Source organism: Arabidopsis lyrata, assembly GCF_000004255.2.
Source record: "Arabidopsis lyrata subsp. lyrata unplaced genomic scaffold ARALYscaffold_2, whole genome shotgun sequence".
In the NCBI taxonomy this organism is placed as follows: Eukaryota; Viridiplantae; Streptophyta; class Magnoliopsida; order Brassicales; family Brassicaceae; genus Arabidopsis; species Arabidopsis lyrata.
The window spans coordinates 17278006-17294574 of NW_003302554.1; the positions used below are offsets into that span (position 1 = coordinate 17278006).

Consider the following 16569-nt stretch of genomic DNA (forward strand, 5'->3'; position numbering starts at 1 on the left):
ACGTTTACAATTTGCAAATATTTTGATTAAAATACAAGAATTGAATAGTTTTGTTTGGAGATGAACACATTTACTAGAACATGTCAATGTACACACAACTAAACAATACATAAACATAATACTATAAAACTTTAGTGTTTATATAGAAAATCACGAATTAACAACATTCACAAGTTCCAATCTAACATCTTAAGTTGTTAACAATGCAATAAAAAGGAGAGTAAAGAACCTGAAACAGATTGGTGCAATTAGATAAAAGATGGGGTCTTACAAAAAAGCCATGTCAAACTAAAAACAAGCATTCACTTTCGCACCCTTGCTCTCTCTTATATATAACATTCTACTAAAAACCATCTGTAATTTATATTTATATATATATATATATCTATATATACTTTAAAAAAAACTAGATTATTATCTTGAGAGTTAGCATCACAAGATCCATATTTAATACTTTTTAGAACTTAGAAGACCTTAAGAACAGAGCTGGCTTTGTTGTTCTTGATCAGGCTATCCTGTGTCTGTTCTCTCTGCTTTCCCTTAAGCTTCTTCCTCTTCGGTATTCGACCTCTGCATCCGAGCTTGAAATAGGATAGCTTCTGCTTCCTTTTACAGACCCCACTCTCGACAATAAGGCCTCTTCATCCGCATGGATCCGGTTTCTTTGTTTGTGATCTGAGCCATACCATACAATACAATTAGCACACACACAATGGAATGAAGCAACTCATTGTATTGTCTCTGCAAGGTGATTGAGATAATAATGTGACGATACTCACCTTTGTAGCCATTTGATGCCTTTGGTGAATGGAATTCTACAACTTGTGAATCAAGATCTGCTTCTGATTTGGGGCTTGTTTGACTCAGCAGATTTGCTTCTCTTCTAAGAAGCTTTTGTCCATCGCTTGGAGAGTAAGCTGCTGTGTTAAAAGAATCATCCATCACATCAGTGATCTCTACATACTGACTAGTTGTGATGATTTCATCTGCACTAAACCCAAAGGAAGCCCTGTAAGCTTCTAACTCCTCCATGTCTTGCTTGGGACTTCTGTTTTGCCTATTCTGGTTACCGTTTCCATATCCATTTGTAGGATACACATCTGAATCCTTGGACACGCTTAATCTTCCACCGTTTTGAGGAACCGAAGGATCGTGATCCAGGTAAAACTTGGCAAAAGTTTCGGGACAGAAGAAGTTTGACTCCTGCAAAGGTGTGGAGACTCCATTTGTGTCATACCCAAATGTGTTGCCAGAATCACTCCTTGAGCATTTACCATTTTGAGGCGATAATAACCCATCTCCCGAAGCCCGAGAGATTGGTGATCTAAGAGCGCTGGCTGGACTACCAGGATAAAGAGAATATGTAGCTTGAAGGTCGCTTGAAACATTGTAATGACCTTTACCAGAGTTCTTGAGATCCATGGAGGAAGTCAAGAAACGAGCATAAGGTACATCAGGTGAAGAAGGAGCAGTCAGACGTGCAAGCTCTGGAGGAGGAGTGAAAGGAGCAGTCGAAGGCTCGGTGGTGAATGTAGAGAAAACAGGCGGTGAGACCAATTGGGTTTCATGAGCATATGGTCCAGTGGCATACATACTCGACGAAGGACCTCCCGGTGAATTTGCAGCCAGCGATAAGTAGCAGTTTGGTGACTGAGCGGTTGAAGGAAGAGCTGAATTGGTGAAGGAAGCAGGAGAGGAAGGTGGAGCCAGAAGAGATAGATTAATCCCTCCTGCAGCTTGATTATTTAAGACACCAGCTTGATGAGCTCCATTAGGTTGTGAGACCGAGACATTGCCGCCTTCAGGAATGCGAGATGCTGGTACAATTCTTTTTCCACCTTTTTGTGATTTGAGACAAGAGAACACTCCTAAACAACCTCCCCACCTTTTCCTCTGCAAAAGGACACACATAGACACTTGACATGTAAGTTCAAAGGTCAATGCCCTTAAGGAATAAAAACCAACATGTGAAAGAGATCTGTGAAGCAAGAAGATAATTGACATATAGTGAATCAACTGTTTCTACAGAACCATGAAATGATTATGGATCTGAAGCACGAAACGGTAATCATCTTATAAGCTTACACGCATCGAATCTAGATCACAACCCCTAAAAGCTTGATTTTTGCTTCTTCTAAGTGAATGGCGAATTCAGAAAAATGTCAACTTTTTATTCCAATTCTCGGTAATCACTTGCTCGCTTTAGCCTAAAGGTGGGATTTACAACAACATAATGATCAAAGGAGAGACTCAACATAAACCCTAGCGAACAATGCTCCATCAAGTGTGAACAGAGTCGGATAGTCAGATCTAAGTAGCCAAAAAAAAAAAAAAACACCGACTTGCTAAAAACGAAAGCTTTAAAATCTGAAGAACAGAGATAACTAAAACCTCAGGAATTCAAAACGGAAAAAGAGAGAAAGTAAGAGAATTTAAGAGAAACCTGTTCCTGCTGAGGAAATCTGTGCTGCTCTGAGCCCATTTAGGTGTCTCTGTTCGTCAGAAAAATCACTGCTTTTATTCAACTTCTGAGTAGGGTTTTCTTCAGGTGAAAGACGTAGTAATCCGTTTGGTATTCTCCATTTTTTCTCACAATTTCTTCCACAGCTTACTGATACGATCCAGAGGAGAAAAAAAGAAAAAGCTAAAGGCAAAAGAAAAAAAAAAAAAAAAGGGATTTTGGGAAAGAAAGACAAATTTATTTTATGAGTGGAGTTGGGAGAGATGAAGAAAAAAAAATGGAAATTTTAGAAGAGAAGAGTAAATAAGGAAATCTGCACTGATGCAATCGGCATGAAAAGATGATCCTTACGATGGAAAAAGCATTTCTATTTTAATCAGAATGTGACTTACCACATAGAAAGAGAAAAAAGATAAAAACAAAACACAAAAAGCTCAAGCCAACCAAAAAAAAAAAGAGAAAAAGGAAAAAAAAAACTCTGTTAATAATAATGTTAATCTCTTCGGTTTTCACACTCTCTACAATAGCAAAAAAAGGAAAGAAATTAATAATGGGAATTTAATTGGTACCCATTTTGGAAAAAAATAAGGTTTATCAATGTGTTTAAGTTGGTCACTGTATGGGTAAATTACTAATTAGACATCTAAACCCTTAATAAAAGGTTGATTCCCTAAGCACGTGAAGGACGTTTTACTAATAAGGGTTAAGGAGAACATGTAAAAGTCAAAATTTTTAGTTTTTGCTTTTTTGGTTTGGTCTAAATACACGTCCAAAATCAGTGTATAACTGCTAAGTCAAGCGACCATTGAGGTTATTAATAAATGCAATTCACTTATCAAGAACAACAAGATTGTTGTGATTTTTTTTTGGCTTTGCAAGTTGAATAACAAAGCTTTGATTTATGAAGGATATGGCCCCCAAAAAAAAAAGAAAAAGAAGAGAGATTTTGCAAGTAATATATTTGAGTTTATATAAAAAGAAGAAATTAGCAAAGATTAGTGACATAAATAAATATTATGTATTATAAGAATTAAATTTGTTTAAATTGATCATATTTCGGCAATTGAGGGGATTATTAAAATTAAAAAAGGTGATTCTTTTCCCTAAAATTTTGTTTTGATCTTTATGAATTGTCTATAGGTATTGAGGGTTCCAATAAAGACATTAAAGCAGAGGAAAAGAGGGCCTAGTAATAGTATGATACCTAGTTGTAGGATTTGGATCTTTTTTGGGGTCTGGTTTCATATTTGTGGGACCTCTTTCCTCCTCTCATTCTTTCCTCTTCCTCTTCTTAACCCCAGTAATTTTTAACTGATATCCAGTAATTTTTCCATGTCCCAATCACAAACTAAAATTATTTTACAGCTATCTTTTGTTTTAACTTTTAATCATTGCTTATACCTTTAAACAGCATCACATGTACTTTCTTGTATTTTTAAACACACATCACATATTCACATGTCGTGACTCATGACCTGAGTTATGCTCGTTTCCACAAAATTTATAACATTTGGAACTGTTTATTGTTAGAAATTTGTATGCCATTGAATCATACAGATGATACAAGAGATCTGTTTTGGTAGTTCATATAGAAAATGAATAAAATCACATGCTTCAGTTGACATTTCTGTATTACTTACTATATAGGACATTCACTATTCAAGGATGGGCCTTCTCCTTAAGCAAAGAAGGATTTATGGGCTTTCTGAGAAGCCCAAAATGGTCTCAGACATGTAGAATGTGGTGGAATGAACAAGTAAATGGCACACAAAGGAAATATTTGTATAAAGAATTAAAATCAGTTTCGACGTGTAAATTTCAAATGGGTATAAGCACACCCTTATGGTTTAGTGTCACCGAGCTCAACGTCTTTCAAGTCGATATGCTCAACTCCTTCCTTGAGTAGCTTAATCTCATCTTCGGTCATACTGTTTTTGCCGTGTGGCGTTAACTTTGCATTCCTCTGTTTCTCTAGATCAACCGCCCAACTATAGATCACCATTCCAACAATGGCTATGGCCATCCCGGCGATGTTCTTGAATGTCATCTCGGAATCAAAGAGAAGCCAACCTAATGTGAGGACGCATACTGTTTTCATGTGGCCTAGAACTTGGAATGATGTCGCTGAGAATCTTCCAATGCAGAGATATTGACTTATGTTACAGAAAACAGCTAAGGCGCAAGAGAGAAGAATGCAGAACTGCAAAATTGAGAGAGAAAAGTAAAGATTTTGTGTTTATGTTTTGAGTCATCTGAATCTTAGAGAACTTGAAAATTTACTTACGATGGCACCATAAGTCATCTTGTAAGTAGATATGAATTTGCCACTCAAGAAATAGTCAACAAAGGGGCCAAAGATGAGAAGTGAAATAGCTTGGATTGGGGCTGTTTTGCTCAGCAATTCAAAGGATCCTACTGAGTATTTTTTCTGCAGAGAGCCTATAGACTGTAACCAAAAGAAGAAAGGAAAATTCATCAGAACAAACACTTGACACAACATAGTATCTAAGAACTTGCCAGAGACCTTTTCAGGATTCCAGCAAGCACAACAGAAATGTGTACGCCCAGTTTTACGGATGATAACAAACATAGCCTTTGAATTCAGATCTGGGAGGCTTAACATACAGATCAGACATAAATCGAAATCAAAGAGACAAAAGGTCCTCAAGATACCACTGATCTATATAAAGTTTGAGCCTTTGTGTTTCAAAGAATGTAAAAAGATGAAAGAAACTCCAGATCTAACATAAGCAAAGGGATGGTGTGATGAATACTTACAATCTGCTGCAGAGAAGTGGAGAAAACGGCAGTGCATGCACAAATGAAACCTTTAGCATTAACTTTGACATCAGTCACAGTACAAATCCCAACACCAATAACCACAACCATTACAGAAGCTTTCACTTCTTTACAATAATGCTTGCTATGTAGAATCCATTCCAACACGCATACCACCGGAATCATGCTCAATTTCGAAATCTAAGTGAAAATGAATAAAGCAAAATCAAAACAACAACCGAATAACCGAAGAACAAAAAAAAAAACCAAGAGATTCAAGTTACCTGATAGAAGCCAACAGAGTTGAGCATAAGGCTGAAGTTCATAGCAGCAATGGAGATATTAGCAACAATTGAGAACCAGAGAAGCTCCCAAAGAGGAACATGCTTTGATGCTGATAATCCCGAAGCGTTTGACACCATACCAACAAGTGCAGTGACGGCAAAGTGAAATCCCGTAAGAGTTGTAGCTGTGGAAACAAGAATCGAATCGTCAGATTCATCAAGTGTGGAGCTAATGGAAGATAGATAGATCAGAGAGAGATACATTACCAAAGCCAAATCCGAAACCAGAGGAAGACATGAGCTGTTTATTAGCCATGATGATTCCAACGGAGCTGATTACATTCATAGCCCATGCACCGACGTCGGAAACAGCCGATTTCTTCTCGCTCTCCGGTTTCTCCATTTGAATTGAAGAAAATTGAACACCGACACTATCAGATCTGAAATCTCGTGCAAGCGAAAACGAGATCTGACAAATCTCGATTCGCCTGCAGATTTTGAAGAGATGAGATCTGGAGAAAAGTCGATTCACGCCGTTCGTGGAATCGGCGAAGAAAGCCAAAAAGCGAAAACACACACACACACACGTATCTCTTTCTCTCACTCTCGCTTGCTCTCTCTCTGTCTCTTCTACTTATGGTTCACTGCTTCTTCACTCGACGTCGCTGAATATAATCTCACAAGCAAGCTTCTTCCACCATTGATGCTTTTCTTTGGAGTTGTATAAATTCTTCTTTTAATTCGAAAATAATATTTATATATTAATGGAATCGTTTATTAAAATTCATTCATTGACGCGTGTCGTTTACCATATTTGACCTTCTTCTTTCTTCTTTTGGTCCACTTGTTTGTTAATTCAAGACGAGTTCTATCTAAGGGTAATTTTGTCTTTTCTTACCGCTGGTAACGTCGTGCTTTTAATTTCGAGATTATTTTATCAAAAGTTTACTTAAAGTCAGTCTTAAATTAAGCCACACGGTACTGAATACTGATAACAGCCAAATTTTAACGGTAATTATAACGGAATACGTACTTATTTCATACTCTATATATTTAATCTAGTTGGAAAATATCGAGATGTGTAAATATACCATTTGATTAAAAATTGAAAATGAAGAGAGTTTAAGCTTTCACATTTTATTATAATCATAATTGTCGAATATAAAAGAAACAATCACAATTTGCGATTGGTCATAGTCACACCGTCACATTCAAAGCCAAATATTTCGAAACCAAATTATTGAGTTTGTCCTTTGTTCCAGCTATTCTTTACTTGATTACAGTATCATTTATATACAAAGAGAGAAAAAAAAAATCATTAATAGTTTTAGAAAAATGATGGGTCTCTGCAATTATTAATGCTTTTGAAGATGACAAAACCTGTATAGCTTAGCCTGTGCCTCAACACAAATAGTAATGAGAACACATGATCTCCAACACATTATCACAAAAGAGCTTTTGCATGTTCTTTCAACATCAATCATTTTCTTCTAACAAGCCCAAATCCACATTAATTAATTTACGCCAAAACCACAGAAAAAAAGAATAATTTCACAGAAAAATGATTCAGTAAGCATTTTGGGAGTTGTGTGATAGAACATCCAAAAGTTTCGTAGGCTGGTTTCTCAAACCTCGTACCGAAGTATGGAGACGCTGCAAATCTAAGTACTCTTTGAACCGGGTCAGTAGCAACTCTTTTGGAATCTCTCTTCGCTGATTGGCTTGGATGACATTTTGTTTGACAAGCTCTTCATTTTGTTTGGGTTTCTGTTGAAATTGTGAATTATGAGTATCGGCTTTAGGCTGAAGTTGTATATTTGAGTGTGTGTGTGGAAGTTTTTACGATAGTTGTTGTGTGTTTCTCGGCTATTGTGCAGGTTTCTTGTGAACAGAACAATAGATGTCTTGCTCTATGTTGATCGTTTGGATGTGTATAGAGCCGATGAGCAAGTTGTTAAAGCAATCACCCAAAATTTTGGAAAAGAGATATGGTGCAAAACCTTGCTTGTTCTGTCCCTTCCTAATGAACTTTCCTACCAAACTGATGGTTCTAATTAAGATGTGAATACAAGAGTTTGAGGTATGGTTATATACATATTTCCGTCTCAAAAAGTAGTCTTACCAACGAATATATGTTTGGTTCATTGTAGCAAGAATCAGCTTCATTCTTCTACTGGCTTGTAGGATTCTGGAATCGCGTTAGTCTATGCAGAGAACAGCGGAAGATGCCGCAAGAACGATAAAGACGAAAAGGTTTGTGTTTTCGAATCTCTGATTTGAGTAGACTTGGAGAGAGACTGACTGTGTAAATGTGGTAGGATTAAAGAAGTTCGACTTAGCATCCCGTCTTTTTCAAAATGTTTAAATGTTTAACTTAAGCTTTTTGATGATACAAAATGTTTTTATTTCTAAAAATCTAAGTTTTAGATTTAAGTACGTTGAAAACAAATCGAACTTAGCATCCCATTCTTAAAATTTTCTTTAACTAAAAGTCTTTAATTATTAAAAGTATTTTTACTTCAAAGAAACAAACTGAACTTGATGTAAATTTAAACACTTAATCTGATGATTAATCTTCTAATAAATTACTTTTGATTTTTGAATTCATTACGTGAGATTGAGAGACGTATAAACGCTAGGAGTAAGAGCTTTGAAGGTGTTTCATGGGAATGAATCTAGGTGACTAGGTACACTAATTCTATAAAACAGATATATAGAGAAAGTAGCTCTCTCTACACGTTTTCCGATTCCTGCTAGAAAAGAAAACAAGATTTAGATATTGATGTACATTGTCATGAACCATTTTTCAAAGGCTTGTCCAATTTTGCCTGCCAATCAGTCCTAGTGGGCAACAAGGCATAGGAAGCATAGGAGGTATGTATTAGCCTTATTATTCGCACACACATTAAGGGTTTTGAATCAGGGAACTTGTATAAATCATAACTTAGTCTCAGTTTTTTCGTGTATTTTCTTGGCAATACCAAGTGAAGCCTCTGATGACATAGCAAACTGTCTTATGTATCCTCCAAAAACGTTCACTACCAAAAAACTTATAAAGATTGCCACGGATTGATGATCGCATCACTGAAAAGATGAAAAAAAACAAGTAAGCACGCCAACGAAAAAGACCGAACACTTTTGCACCGAGAAGATACATGTTACAAGACAAAGAGACTAACACTGAGATTCCTGACTTCTCCACATCACATGCATATCATAAGCTTGGCGTTGTGTTTAAATCACTTGCCACTTGATAGGCATAAGGCATCTCCCAACACCAGAATAAGAGAACTTACTATTTGAAAAAAAAGTACACAAAACAAAACGTTATAAGTCAAGGAATTTAAAAACTGGGCTAATAACATAAACTTAAGGCCCAAATCTGATTCCAACAATGGCAAATTGTTAAAGCTCTGTCTCTTTCAAACTGTTGCAGCCATCACTTGGGATTTGATCAAGTTACCTTTGTTCCTAAACTAGTCAAGCAAGGTGGGCTACATAAACACCCAAAAATGGTTGGTTTCTTATTTCTGTTTGATGTAATAATGCCGTAATTCAGTGCGTCTTATGTCTCAATTCACATTCTTTTGATTCAATCTTTGCCTCTTTAGTCTTTACTATGTTGCGTAGATACTGTAATAAGAGAGCATATTTCACCAAAATCTACCTTTTTTTTTGTCGATTTGTCAAAGTTTCGGAAAGTCAATCAAAAAAAGAAGTGATTGAAATTATAAGAGGCCCCATTTGTTATGTTCTGTATAATAAGCTCCAATGGATCAAAAAGTCGAATCCAAACTGTAGATGGTAGGAAGGAACAAAGAAAGGAATATAAGTTAAGTTCAAAGTGGTTAAGCTTCTCTAATGTCGTCAATGAATACGTCATCATGAATATATAAATAAATTCCAAGTGGATGGACTTAGGAAGGTCCACACATGCGTCGTCAATGACGACCACGTCCCTTAAGACGAAATAAAGACTTGCCTTCCTAAATTCTCTGATCAATCGATGTGTATAAATATGTGCGGATATATCCATTATCTTCCACAATTCACGGAAAACTTCAAAGTGTGTTTGAGAGAAATCTAAATTCATCCACAGTTTTTACAAAATCCGAATTCATGGAAATGGAAAACGCAGAAGCAAAACAGAGTATACCTCTTCTCTCGCCCTATAAGATGGGAAGATTCAATCTTTCCCATAGGGTTGTTCTAGCACCATTGACGAGACAGAGATCGTACGGAAACGTTCCTCAGCCTCACGCTGCCATATATTACTCTCAGAGAACGACTCCAGGAGGTTTTCTCATCACTGAAGCCACTGGAGTTTCAGATACAGCTCAAGGGTAACTAAAAAATTCTTCCTTTTGATTAAAGTTTACGTTTTTATTTGTGGGTTTTGGGTTCTGATTCTTTCCACATTTGTGTGATTTGATCTTGAAGGTATCAAGATACTCCTGGGATATGGACTAAAGAGCATGTGGAGGCATGGAAGCCAATCGTTGATGCTGTTCATGCCAAAGGTGGTATCTTCTTCTGTCAGATCTGGCATGTTGGCCGTGTTTCTAATCGCGGGTTTCAGCCAAATGGACAAGCTCCTATCTCTTGTTCGGATAAGCCATTGATGCCTCAAATCCGCTCTAATGGCATTGACGAAGCCATGTTTACTCCTCCAAGGCGGCTGAGTATCGAAGAAATCCCCGGCATTGTCAACGATTTTAGGCTTGCTGCAAGAAATGCTATGGAAGCTGGTAAGCATATCCGGATTGGGAATTCAACAAGCCTTTTCATTCAAGACTCTTAATTTGTGTGTCTTTCAAATGTTGTTGTTGTTGCAGGCTTTGATGGGGTTGAGATTCATGGCGCTAATGGCTATCTGATTGATCAGTTCATGAAGGATACGGTTAATGATAGAACTGATGAATACGGTGGATCATTGCAAAACCGTTGCAAATTTGCTTTAGATATAGTCGATGCAGTGGCTAAGGAGATCGGGCCAGACCGTGTTGGAATCAGGCTCTCTCCGTTTGCAGACTACATGGAATCCGGAGACACTAATCCAGGAGCATTGGGGCTTTACATGGCGGAATCTCTGAACAAATACGGAATCCTCTACTGTCATGTGATTGAAGCCAGAATGAAAACAATGGGGGAAATATCAGCTTGTCCTCACACACTTATGCCGATGAGGAAAGCCTTTAAGGGGACTTTCATCTCTGCAGGAGGTTTCACGAGAGAAGATGGGAATGAGGCCGTGGCAAAGGGACGGACCGATCTGGTGGCTTATGGTCGATGGTTTCTGGCCAATCCGGACCTGCCAAAGAGGTTCCAAGTGGATGCACCGCTGAATAAATACGATAGACCAACGTTTTACACTTCTGATCCTGTCGTGGGCTACACTGATTACCCTTTCCTCGAATCAACAGCTTAAAATACTGTTATTAGTAATGTAATATGTTTCCCTTTTGATGTAATAAGTTTCTGGCAGAACATTGTCGCAATTTAAACACACTATCACAAATGAGATTTTTCATGCGCTTTTTAACATTGATCATTTTCTTCCAACACATTGTCACAAAAGAGCTTTCATGGGCTTTCAACATTAATCATTTTCTTCTAACAATCTCAAATTCACATCAAATTAGGCCAAAACAAAAAAGAAGAAGAATAATTTTGCATAATGGCACACACATTAAGGGTTTTGAATCAGGGACTCATTTTTTCGTGTATTTTCTTGGCAATATCAAGTGAAGCCTTTGATGCCATAGCAAGCTGTCTTATGTATCCTCCAAAAAGTTTTGATCAAGTGACCTTTAGTTCCTAAACTAGTCAAGCAAGGTGGGCTAGACAAGACCGACACAAGTTAACAGGATGGTTGGTTTCTTATTTCAGTTTAATGTGATCATGCCGCAATCCAGTGTGTTCTCATGATGATATCTTCCCTTCTTTCGTATGCTGCGCAGAACAAAACAAAACAGAGCATTTTTTTTTTCTTTCAAAACAGAGCATCTTTCTCCAACTCTACCTAATTTTTGTTGTCGGTGGTCAAAGTTATACATCGGAACAATCTGTTGAAATCATATTGAGGCCCCATTTGTTATGTTCTGTAATCTCAAATGAATCAAAAGTAGAATCAGAACTGTAGAAGATGATACCATAGGATGAAGAAAGCATGGAATATGGGGTAAGTTCAAAGTGTCAATATGAAGAAAATAAACAAAAATCCAAGTGGTTGGATTTCTAAGGAAGGGTCCACAAATGCGTCCTCAATGACGTCCACGTGACCACGTCCTTAAAGGTGAAAAGAAACACTTGCGTTCCTAATTCTCTGATCGATCAATGTGTATAAATATCGTCCACAATTCACGGAATTTTCAAAATGTTTTTGAGAGAAATTTAAATTCATCAACAGTTTTTACAAAATCCACAGTTCTGAATTCATGGAAATGGAAAGCGCAGTAGCAAAACAGAGTATCCCTCTTCTCACCCCCTATAAGATGGGAAGATTCAATCTTTCTCATAGGTAATCTTAATTTTATCGTTTTGTTGACTTTTGCTGAATCCCTAAATTAAATAAGCTTGATTCATTTTGTTTTCTTTATTCAGGGTTGTTCTGGCACCATTGACGAGACAGAGATCGTACGGAAACGTTCCTCAGCCTCACGCTATCTTGTATTACTCTCAGAGAACGACACCGGGAGGTTTACTCATCGCTGAAGCCACCGGAGTTTCAGATACAGCTCAAGGGTAGCTCAAAAATTCTTCCTTTTTCATTAAAGTTTACGTTTTTATTTGTGGGTTTTTGATCTTATCCTTGCACATTTGTGTGATTTCGATTAAAGTGAACGTTTTTATTTGTGGGTTTTTGCTGATCATCCTACTGCATTTGTGTGATTTGATCTTGAAGGTATCCAGATACACCTGGGATATGGACTAAAGAGCATGTGGAGGCATGGAAGCCAATCGTTGATGCTGTTCATGCCAAAGGTGGTATCTTCTTCTGTCAGATCTGGCATGTTGGCCGCGTTTCAAATAGCGGTTTTCAGCCAAATGGACAAGCTCCTATCTCTTGTACGGATAAGCCATTGATGCCTAAAATGCGTGCTAATGGCATTGATGAAGCTCTCTTTACTCCTCCAAGACAGCTAAGTATCGAAGAAATCCCCGGCATTGTCAATGATTTTAGGCTTGCTGCAAGAAATGCTATGGAAGCTGGTAAGCATATTCGGATTGGGAATTTCAGAAGCTATATCATTCAAGACTCTTATATGTGTGTCTTTTGAATGTTGTTGTTCCAGGCTTTGATGGAGTTGAGATTCATGGAGCTCATGGCTATCTGATTGATCAGTTCATGAAGGACACAGTGAATGATAGAACTGATGAATACGGTGGTTCAATGCAAAACCGTTGTAAATTTGCTTTAGAAGTAGTCGATGCAGTGGCCAAGGAGATCGGGCCAGACCGTGTTGGAATCAGGCTATCTCCTTTTGCAGACTACATGGAATCCGGAGACACTAATCCAGAAGCATTAGGGCTTTACATGGTGGAATCTCTGAACAAATATAGAATCCTCTACTGTCATGCGGTTGAACCCAGAATGAAAACAGTGGGAGATATATCAGCTTCTCCTCATACACTAATGCCGATGAGGAAAGCCTTTAAGGGGACTTTCATCTCTGCAGGAGGTTTCACGAGAGAAGATGGGAATGAGGCCGTGGCAAAGGGACGGACCGATCTGGTGGCTTACGGTCGATGGTTTCTGGCCAACCCGGACCTGCCAAAGAGGTTCCAAGTGGATGCACCGCTGAATAAATACGATAGAACAACGTTTTATATTTCTGATCCTGTTGTGGGTTACACCGATTACCCTTTCCTCGAATCAACAGCTTGAAATTGTTATCAATAATGTAATGTGTTTCCCTTATGATGTAATAAGTTTCTGGCTTTTTATTTATACTCTTAAGTCACTACACCTTCACAATAATTTCCATGAACACATTATCACAAAAGAGCTTTTATATGTGCTTTCAACATCAATCATTTTCTTCTAAGAAGCCAAATGCACGCTAAATCCCCCCCAAAACCAAAAGAAAAAGGAATAATTTTACATAATGGTACACAACTGCAATATCAATATGCTAAGACTGATATATATATATGCCCCGATCTCACCTGAATCAATCATAGCCAGTCGAAGAGTGTTTCCCTGCGCCAGGAGGTGGTGCAGGTCGTGGGAAGTAATAGTTGAATTGTTCATCTCCAATTTTGAATTCTTCCACGTAGGGGCTTTGTGGTTCCTAAGAATATCCAACAAGAAAACAGTTTACTTTCGATCTGAACCTTTTCAGTGTGTTTCTACTAAACACACAAGCATGAATGTTATGTCTATCTAACACAAGTCAGCTAAAGAAGCATTTGTCCATTGTTGAACATGGAGAGATATGAGTTTGGAGAGATAGAAAGATCAAAGAGAAGCTAAAGGTTTATGTGAAATGATACCTGAGGACCAGAGGTAGAGTGAAATGCTTCATTGGATTTTGGTGATGTAGATGTATTATCATGGTCGTCCCTTCCATTTCCGTTTAATTTTTGAGGTTCATTATTTGCTAAAGGATCACTCTCACTAGCTGTCTTGGCTCTCTGGATGAGTGGAAAGTTAAATCCTTTAGGTCTTTGTCTTAATTCCCAAATCACATTTGAAAAATTACCCGTCACACTATAAGAAGGAAATGAAACCAGATTTTACCTGGAAGATCCTCCCGAGAGTTTTTAACCCTCTTGCTCTTGTACGAAGCTCCTCTCTTTTGGCTTCTGGATCTTGAAGAACCTAGACAAAAAGAATCATAAATAAGTTTACAAACCAGAAAAATTGAACAGAGAGGTCAGATGTGAACATGAGTATTGGTTAAGCTAAACAACCAGCTGACAAACACGACAAAGAGTGGCTTCGATATCAGCAACATTGAGCTTCCACAGCGAATCAATCATCACTCTTTTATGGGCCTGAAGGTATTCCTCAAGTTCCTCCTCAGTATAATTTCCTTCAGTATTTAGCTGCCTTTTCATTTCCTCCTGCAACTGGAACAAAGCATATGCGCCTAGGATGACAATAAACAGCCAGGAAAAGAAAACAAAATCACTACATGTCTTGCTTCCTTAAGAGAGAAGACCAGATTCTAGAAATTTGTTCTTGATTTAGTTTCTTCTTTAATCTAACCTGTTGCAGCTGTTAATTGAGATTTGATGAAGTGACCTTTGTTCCTAAACCATTCAGCAATGAATGGTACTCCGAGATAAATAGCTTTCTTCCCTAGTTCTTTTGCTGCTTGTCTTACATATATATACCCAATTGTATTCAACATATCCACACCATAAGCTGAAGAAGATCCAAATAGAAGGGGATGAGACTCATTTTAGCACAGAGATGGTATCAATTGAAAGAGAAAGCATAACTACAGAACAGGGAACACTCTACACAATATAGTACCTGCATTTGAAAGTCTAGCTACTTCAGCTTCAGCGTTACTGATAAATTTGTCTCTGTTTATCACATATTCGTTGAGTCGGTCTTTGAGAACCTGAGCAAGCTTGTCTTCTCTTTCTTTCTGGACAATCTGAAACCAAACACAATCGACAAATTTAGCAAATTTTGCACAAAGAAGTTTTGGTTTGAGCAGGGAACACTTTGATCCAAAACTTACCCTCATTTTTTCTTGTATCTTTTTGGTATCAAACTGATCCCCTTCAGTGAAGATATCGAGTGAAGCCATTGATGCCATAGCAAGCTGTCCTATGTACTCTTCAAAAAGTTCGCTGCCAAATAGCATTGCAAATATTGCCGCAGGATCGATGATTGCATCACTGACAGGATGAACAAAAACAAGTAAGCACTGAGACCCAAAACTTTGCACCGAAAAGAGCCATGCCCTAGAGTACACAAGAAAAAGAGACTAACGTGGAGATCCCTGATTTCCCACATGCATCATAAGCTTGGCGTTGTCCTGAATCACTTAGCACTTGATAGGCCTCTCCCAAAACCTGATTAAGAAGTTACTTGTTGAATAACTATCCAAACATTCAATAAAAGTAGATGGTAAAACAATTTCATTCTATGCTTGATTTTCTTCAAAACTAATGCCAACATTTGCACTAGCCATGTAAACCATACATAAAATATTAAAGAAATAGAAGAGGAATTCCAATTCCCATTCTAAAGCATGAGTTTATCCCGCAGTAGATAAACCTAAAAATCAAAGCATTTTGCAGAAAAAGTTGGTACTAATGATTGTAGGCAACATCAACAAAAGCTTATCACCTAAATAAGTTTTTCAAAGTTAAGAAATCTGAACTTGCCTGGAAATTGTGTGCAGCTTGAGGATCATTGGGGTTCTTATCTGGATGAACTTGGCGTGCCTGTGTATCAAACAATCACTATAACCGTAAAACTAACAAATCTCAAACTGGAATTGTGCAGATTACAAAGCTACAATCACTTGTCAATTAGTGGGTACTGGAATCATCACTTGCCAAATTCAAATGGCTAATCAAACTCACCGGATCCAAAGAACATTCCAAAAACAAAAGGGTACCTTGAAATCAAGAGAAGAGAAAGATAAAAATTGAACCTTTATGTAGTAAGCTTTCTTGATCTCAGCTTCTGTAGCAGTTGGGCTAACTCCGAGCACATCGTAGTACTCCGTTTCCTTCACCATCTCTATACTCTTCGATCACAAATCAATCAAAATTCTCCACCAAATCTCTCACTAACTCAGATCGCCGGAGATGGATAACAGCAAACTAAGCAGAAGAACACCACAAATCTCTTGTCTTTCTCTTGTTTAACTCCGACGAAAACACTCCACGCGCCGGCGACGAGATTTCAAAATCAACCGCTAAGCTTTTTGGCTCTTTCTTTCAATTTACTTTGGCTGGTCGGGTCAAAGTAGAGATAAAGTCGTAACCTTTTTCTTCGTCTTTATTTGAATTCACAAAACCCATTTATATGTATTTTTAACCACGCGGTTTTTCGTCAGCTTCTCATTGGCTTTT

General features: G+C 37.7%; 5 protein-coding genes and 1 long non-coding RNA gene across 7 annotated transcripts; 3 read left to right on the forward strand and 3 right to left on the reverse strand.

The window, feature by feature from the left end:
* Positions 1-137: 137 nt before the first annotated feature.
* On the reverse strand, positions 138-2890 carry LOC9325157 (uncharacterized protein At1g76660). The gene is made up of 3 exons (XM_021035022.1): positions 2444-2890; positions 780-1893; positions 138-675 (listed from the first exon to the last, which is right to left on the reverse strand). The coding sequence occupies exons 1-3, from the start codon at positions 2480-2482 to the stop codon at positions 506-508; spliced, it is 1323 nt and encodes a 440-aa protein (XP_020890681.1). The 5' UTR covers positions 2483-2890; the 3' UTR covers positions 138-505.
* A 1162-nt stretch (positions 2891-4052) lies between these two features.
* On the reverse strand, positions 4053-6333 carry LOC9325158 (UDP-rhamnose/UDP-galactose transporter 1). Of its 2 annotated transcripts, XM_021035383.1 has the most exons (6): positions 5791-6257; positions 5524-5708; positions 5240-5440; positions 4986-5141; positions 4746-4907; positions 4055-4661 (listed from the first exon to the last, which is right to left on the reverse strand). In XM_021035383.1, the coding sequence occupies exons 1-6, from the start codon at positions 5924-5926 to the stop codon at positions 4302-4304; spliced, it is 1200 nt and encodes a 399-aa protein (XP_020891042.1). In that variant the 5' UTR covers positions 5927-6257; the 3' UTR covers positions 4055-4301. The 2 variants fall into 2 exon arrangements, with proteins under 2 accessions (XP_020891043.1, XP_020891042.1); XM_021035384.1 differs by lacking the exon at positions 4986-5141 and having other exon boundaries at positions 4053-4661; positions 5791-6333.
* Positions 6334-6962: 629 nt separating this feature from the next.
* On the forward strand, positions 6963-8476 carry LOC110230619. Its single transcript, XR_002333733.1, has 3 exons — positions 6963-7204; positions 7401-7603; positions 7708-8476. It is a non-coding gene; the product is annotated as an uncharacterized LOC110230619 (long non-coding RNA).
* Positions 8477-9269: 793 nt separating this feature from the next.
* LOC9325159 (12-oxophytodienoate reductase 1) lies at positions 9270-11067 on the forward strand. Its single transcript, XM_021033987.1, has 3 exons — positions 9270-9866; positions 9964-10271; positions 10359-11067. The coding sequence occupies exons 1-3, from the start codon at positions 9643-9645 to the stop codon at positions 10949-10951; spliced, it is 1125 nt and encodes a 374-aa protein (XP_020889646.1). The 5' UTR covers positions 9270-9642; the 3' UTR covers positions 10952-11067.
* An 805-nt stretch (positions 11068-11872) lies between these two features.
* Positions 11873-13498, forward strand: LOC110230618 (12-oxophytodienoate reductase 2). The gene is made up of 4 exons (XM_021033986.1): positions 11873-12043; positions 12127-12267; positions 12428-12735; positions 12819-13498. Exons 1-4 carry the CDS (start codon positions 11961-11963, stop codon positions 13409-13411), a joined length of 1125 nt encoding a protein of 374 aa, XP_020889645.1. The 5' UTR covers positions 11873-11960; the 3' UTR covers positions 13412-13498.
* Positions 13445-16490, reverse strand: LOC9323718 (chaperone protein dnaJ 10). The gene is made up of 10 exons (XM_021033985.1): positions 16146-16490; positions 15874-15933; positions 15476-15558; positions 15222-15381; positions 15008-15134; positions 14738-14896; positions 14440-14618; positions 14267-14347; positions 14020-14160; positions 13445-13817 (listed from the first exon to the last, which is right to left on the reverse strand). The coding sequence occupies exons 1-10, from the start codon at positions 16230-16232 to the stop codon at positions 13698-13700; spliced, it is 1197 nt and encodes a 398-aa protein (XP_020889644.1). The 5' UTR covers positions 16233-16490; the 3' UTR covers positions 13445-13697.
* Between the last annotated feature and the right edge of the window lie 79 nt (positions 16491-16569).

What these genes read in the sequence shown, in the direction of transcription:
- LOC9325159 (XM_021033987.1), top strand. Translation starts at nt 9,643, where the DNA reads ATGGAAATGGAAAACGCAGAAGCAAAACAGAGTATACCTCTTCTCTCG. An exon ending in GTTTCAGATACAGCTCAAGG is followed by an intron (nt 9,867 to 9,963) that starts GTAACTAAAAAA and finishes TTGATCTTGAAG; the next exon opens with GTATCAAGATACTCCTGGGA. An exon ending in AAGAAATGCTATGGAAGCTG is followed by an intron (nt 10,272 to 10,358) that starts GTAAGCATATCC and finishes TTGTTGTTGCAG; the next exon opens with GCTTTGATGGGGTTGAGATT.
- LOC9325158 (XM_021035383.1), bottom strand. Translation starts at nt 5,926, where the DNA reads ATGGAGAAACCGGAGAGCGAGAAGAAATCGGCTGTTTCCGACGTCGGT. An exon ending in CCACTTCTCTGCAGCAGATT is followed by an intron (nt 5,142 to 5,239) that starts GTAAGTATTCAT and finishes AACTTTATATAG; the next exon opens with ATCAGTGGTATCTTGAGGAC. An exon ending in AGATGACTTATGGTGCCATC is followed by an intron (nt 4,662 to 4,745) that starts GTAAGTAAATTT and finishes TCAATTTTGCAG; the next exon opens with TTCTGCATTCTTCTCTCTTG.
- LOC110230618 (XM_021033986.1), top strand. Translation starts at nt 11,961, where the DNA reads ATGGAAATGGAAAGCGCAGTAGCAAAACAGAGTATCCCTCTTCTCACC. An exon ending in GTTTCAGATACAGCTCAAGG is followed by an intron (nt 12,268 to 12,427) that starts GTAGCTCAAAAA and finishes TTGATCTTGAAG; the next exon opens with GTATCCAGATACACCTGGGA. An exon ending in AAGAAATGCTATGGAAGCTG is followed by an intron (nt 12,736 to 12,818) that starts GTAAGCATATTC and finishes TTGTTGTTCCAG; the next exon opens with GCTTTGATGGAGTTGAGATT.
- LOC9325157 (XM_021035022.1), bottom strand. Translation starts at nt 2,482, where the DNA reads ATGGGCTCAGAGCAGCACAGATTTCCTCAGCAGGAACAG. An exon ending in GATTTCCTCAGCAGGAACAG is followed by an intron (nt 1,894 to 2,443) that starts GTTTCTCTTAAA and finishes GTCCTTTTGCAG; the next exon opens with AGGAAAAGGTGGGGAGGTTG. An exon ending in GGCATCAAATGGCTACAAAG is followed by an intron (nt 676 to 779) that starts GTGAGTATCGTC and finishes GGTATGGCTCAG; the next exon opens with ATCACAAACAAAGAAACCGG.
- LOC9323718 (XM_021033985.1), bottom strand. Translation starts at nt 16,232, where the DNA reads ATGGTGAAGGAAACGGAGTACTACGATGTGCTCGGAGTTAGCCCAACT. An exon ending in AGAAAGCTTACTACATAAAG is followed by an intron (nt 15,934 to 16,145) that starts GTTCAATTTTTA and finishes TTTGATACACAG; the next exon opens with GCACGCCAAGTTCATCCAGA. An exon ending in AAGCTGCACACAATTTCCAG is followed by an intron (nt 15,559 to 15,873) that starts GCAAGTTCAGAT and finishes CTTCTTAATCAG; the next exon opens with GTTTTGGGAGAGGCCTATCA.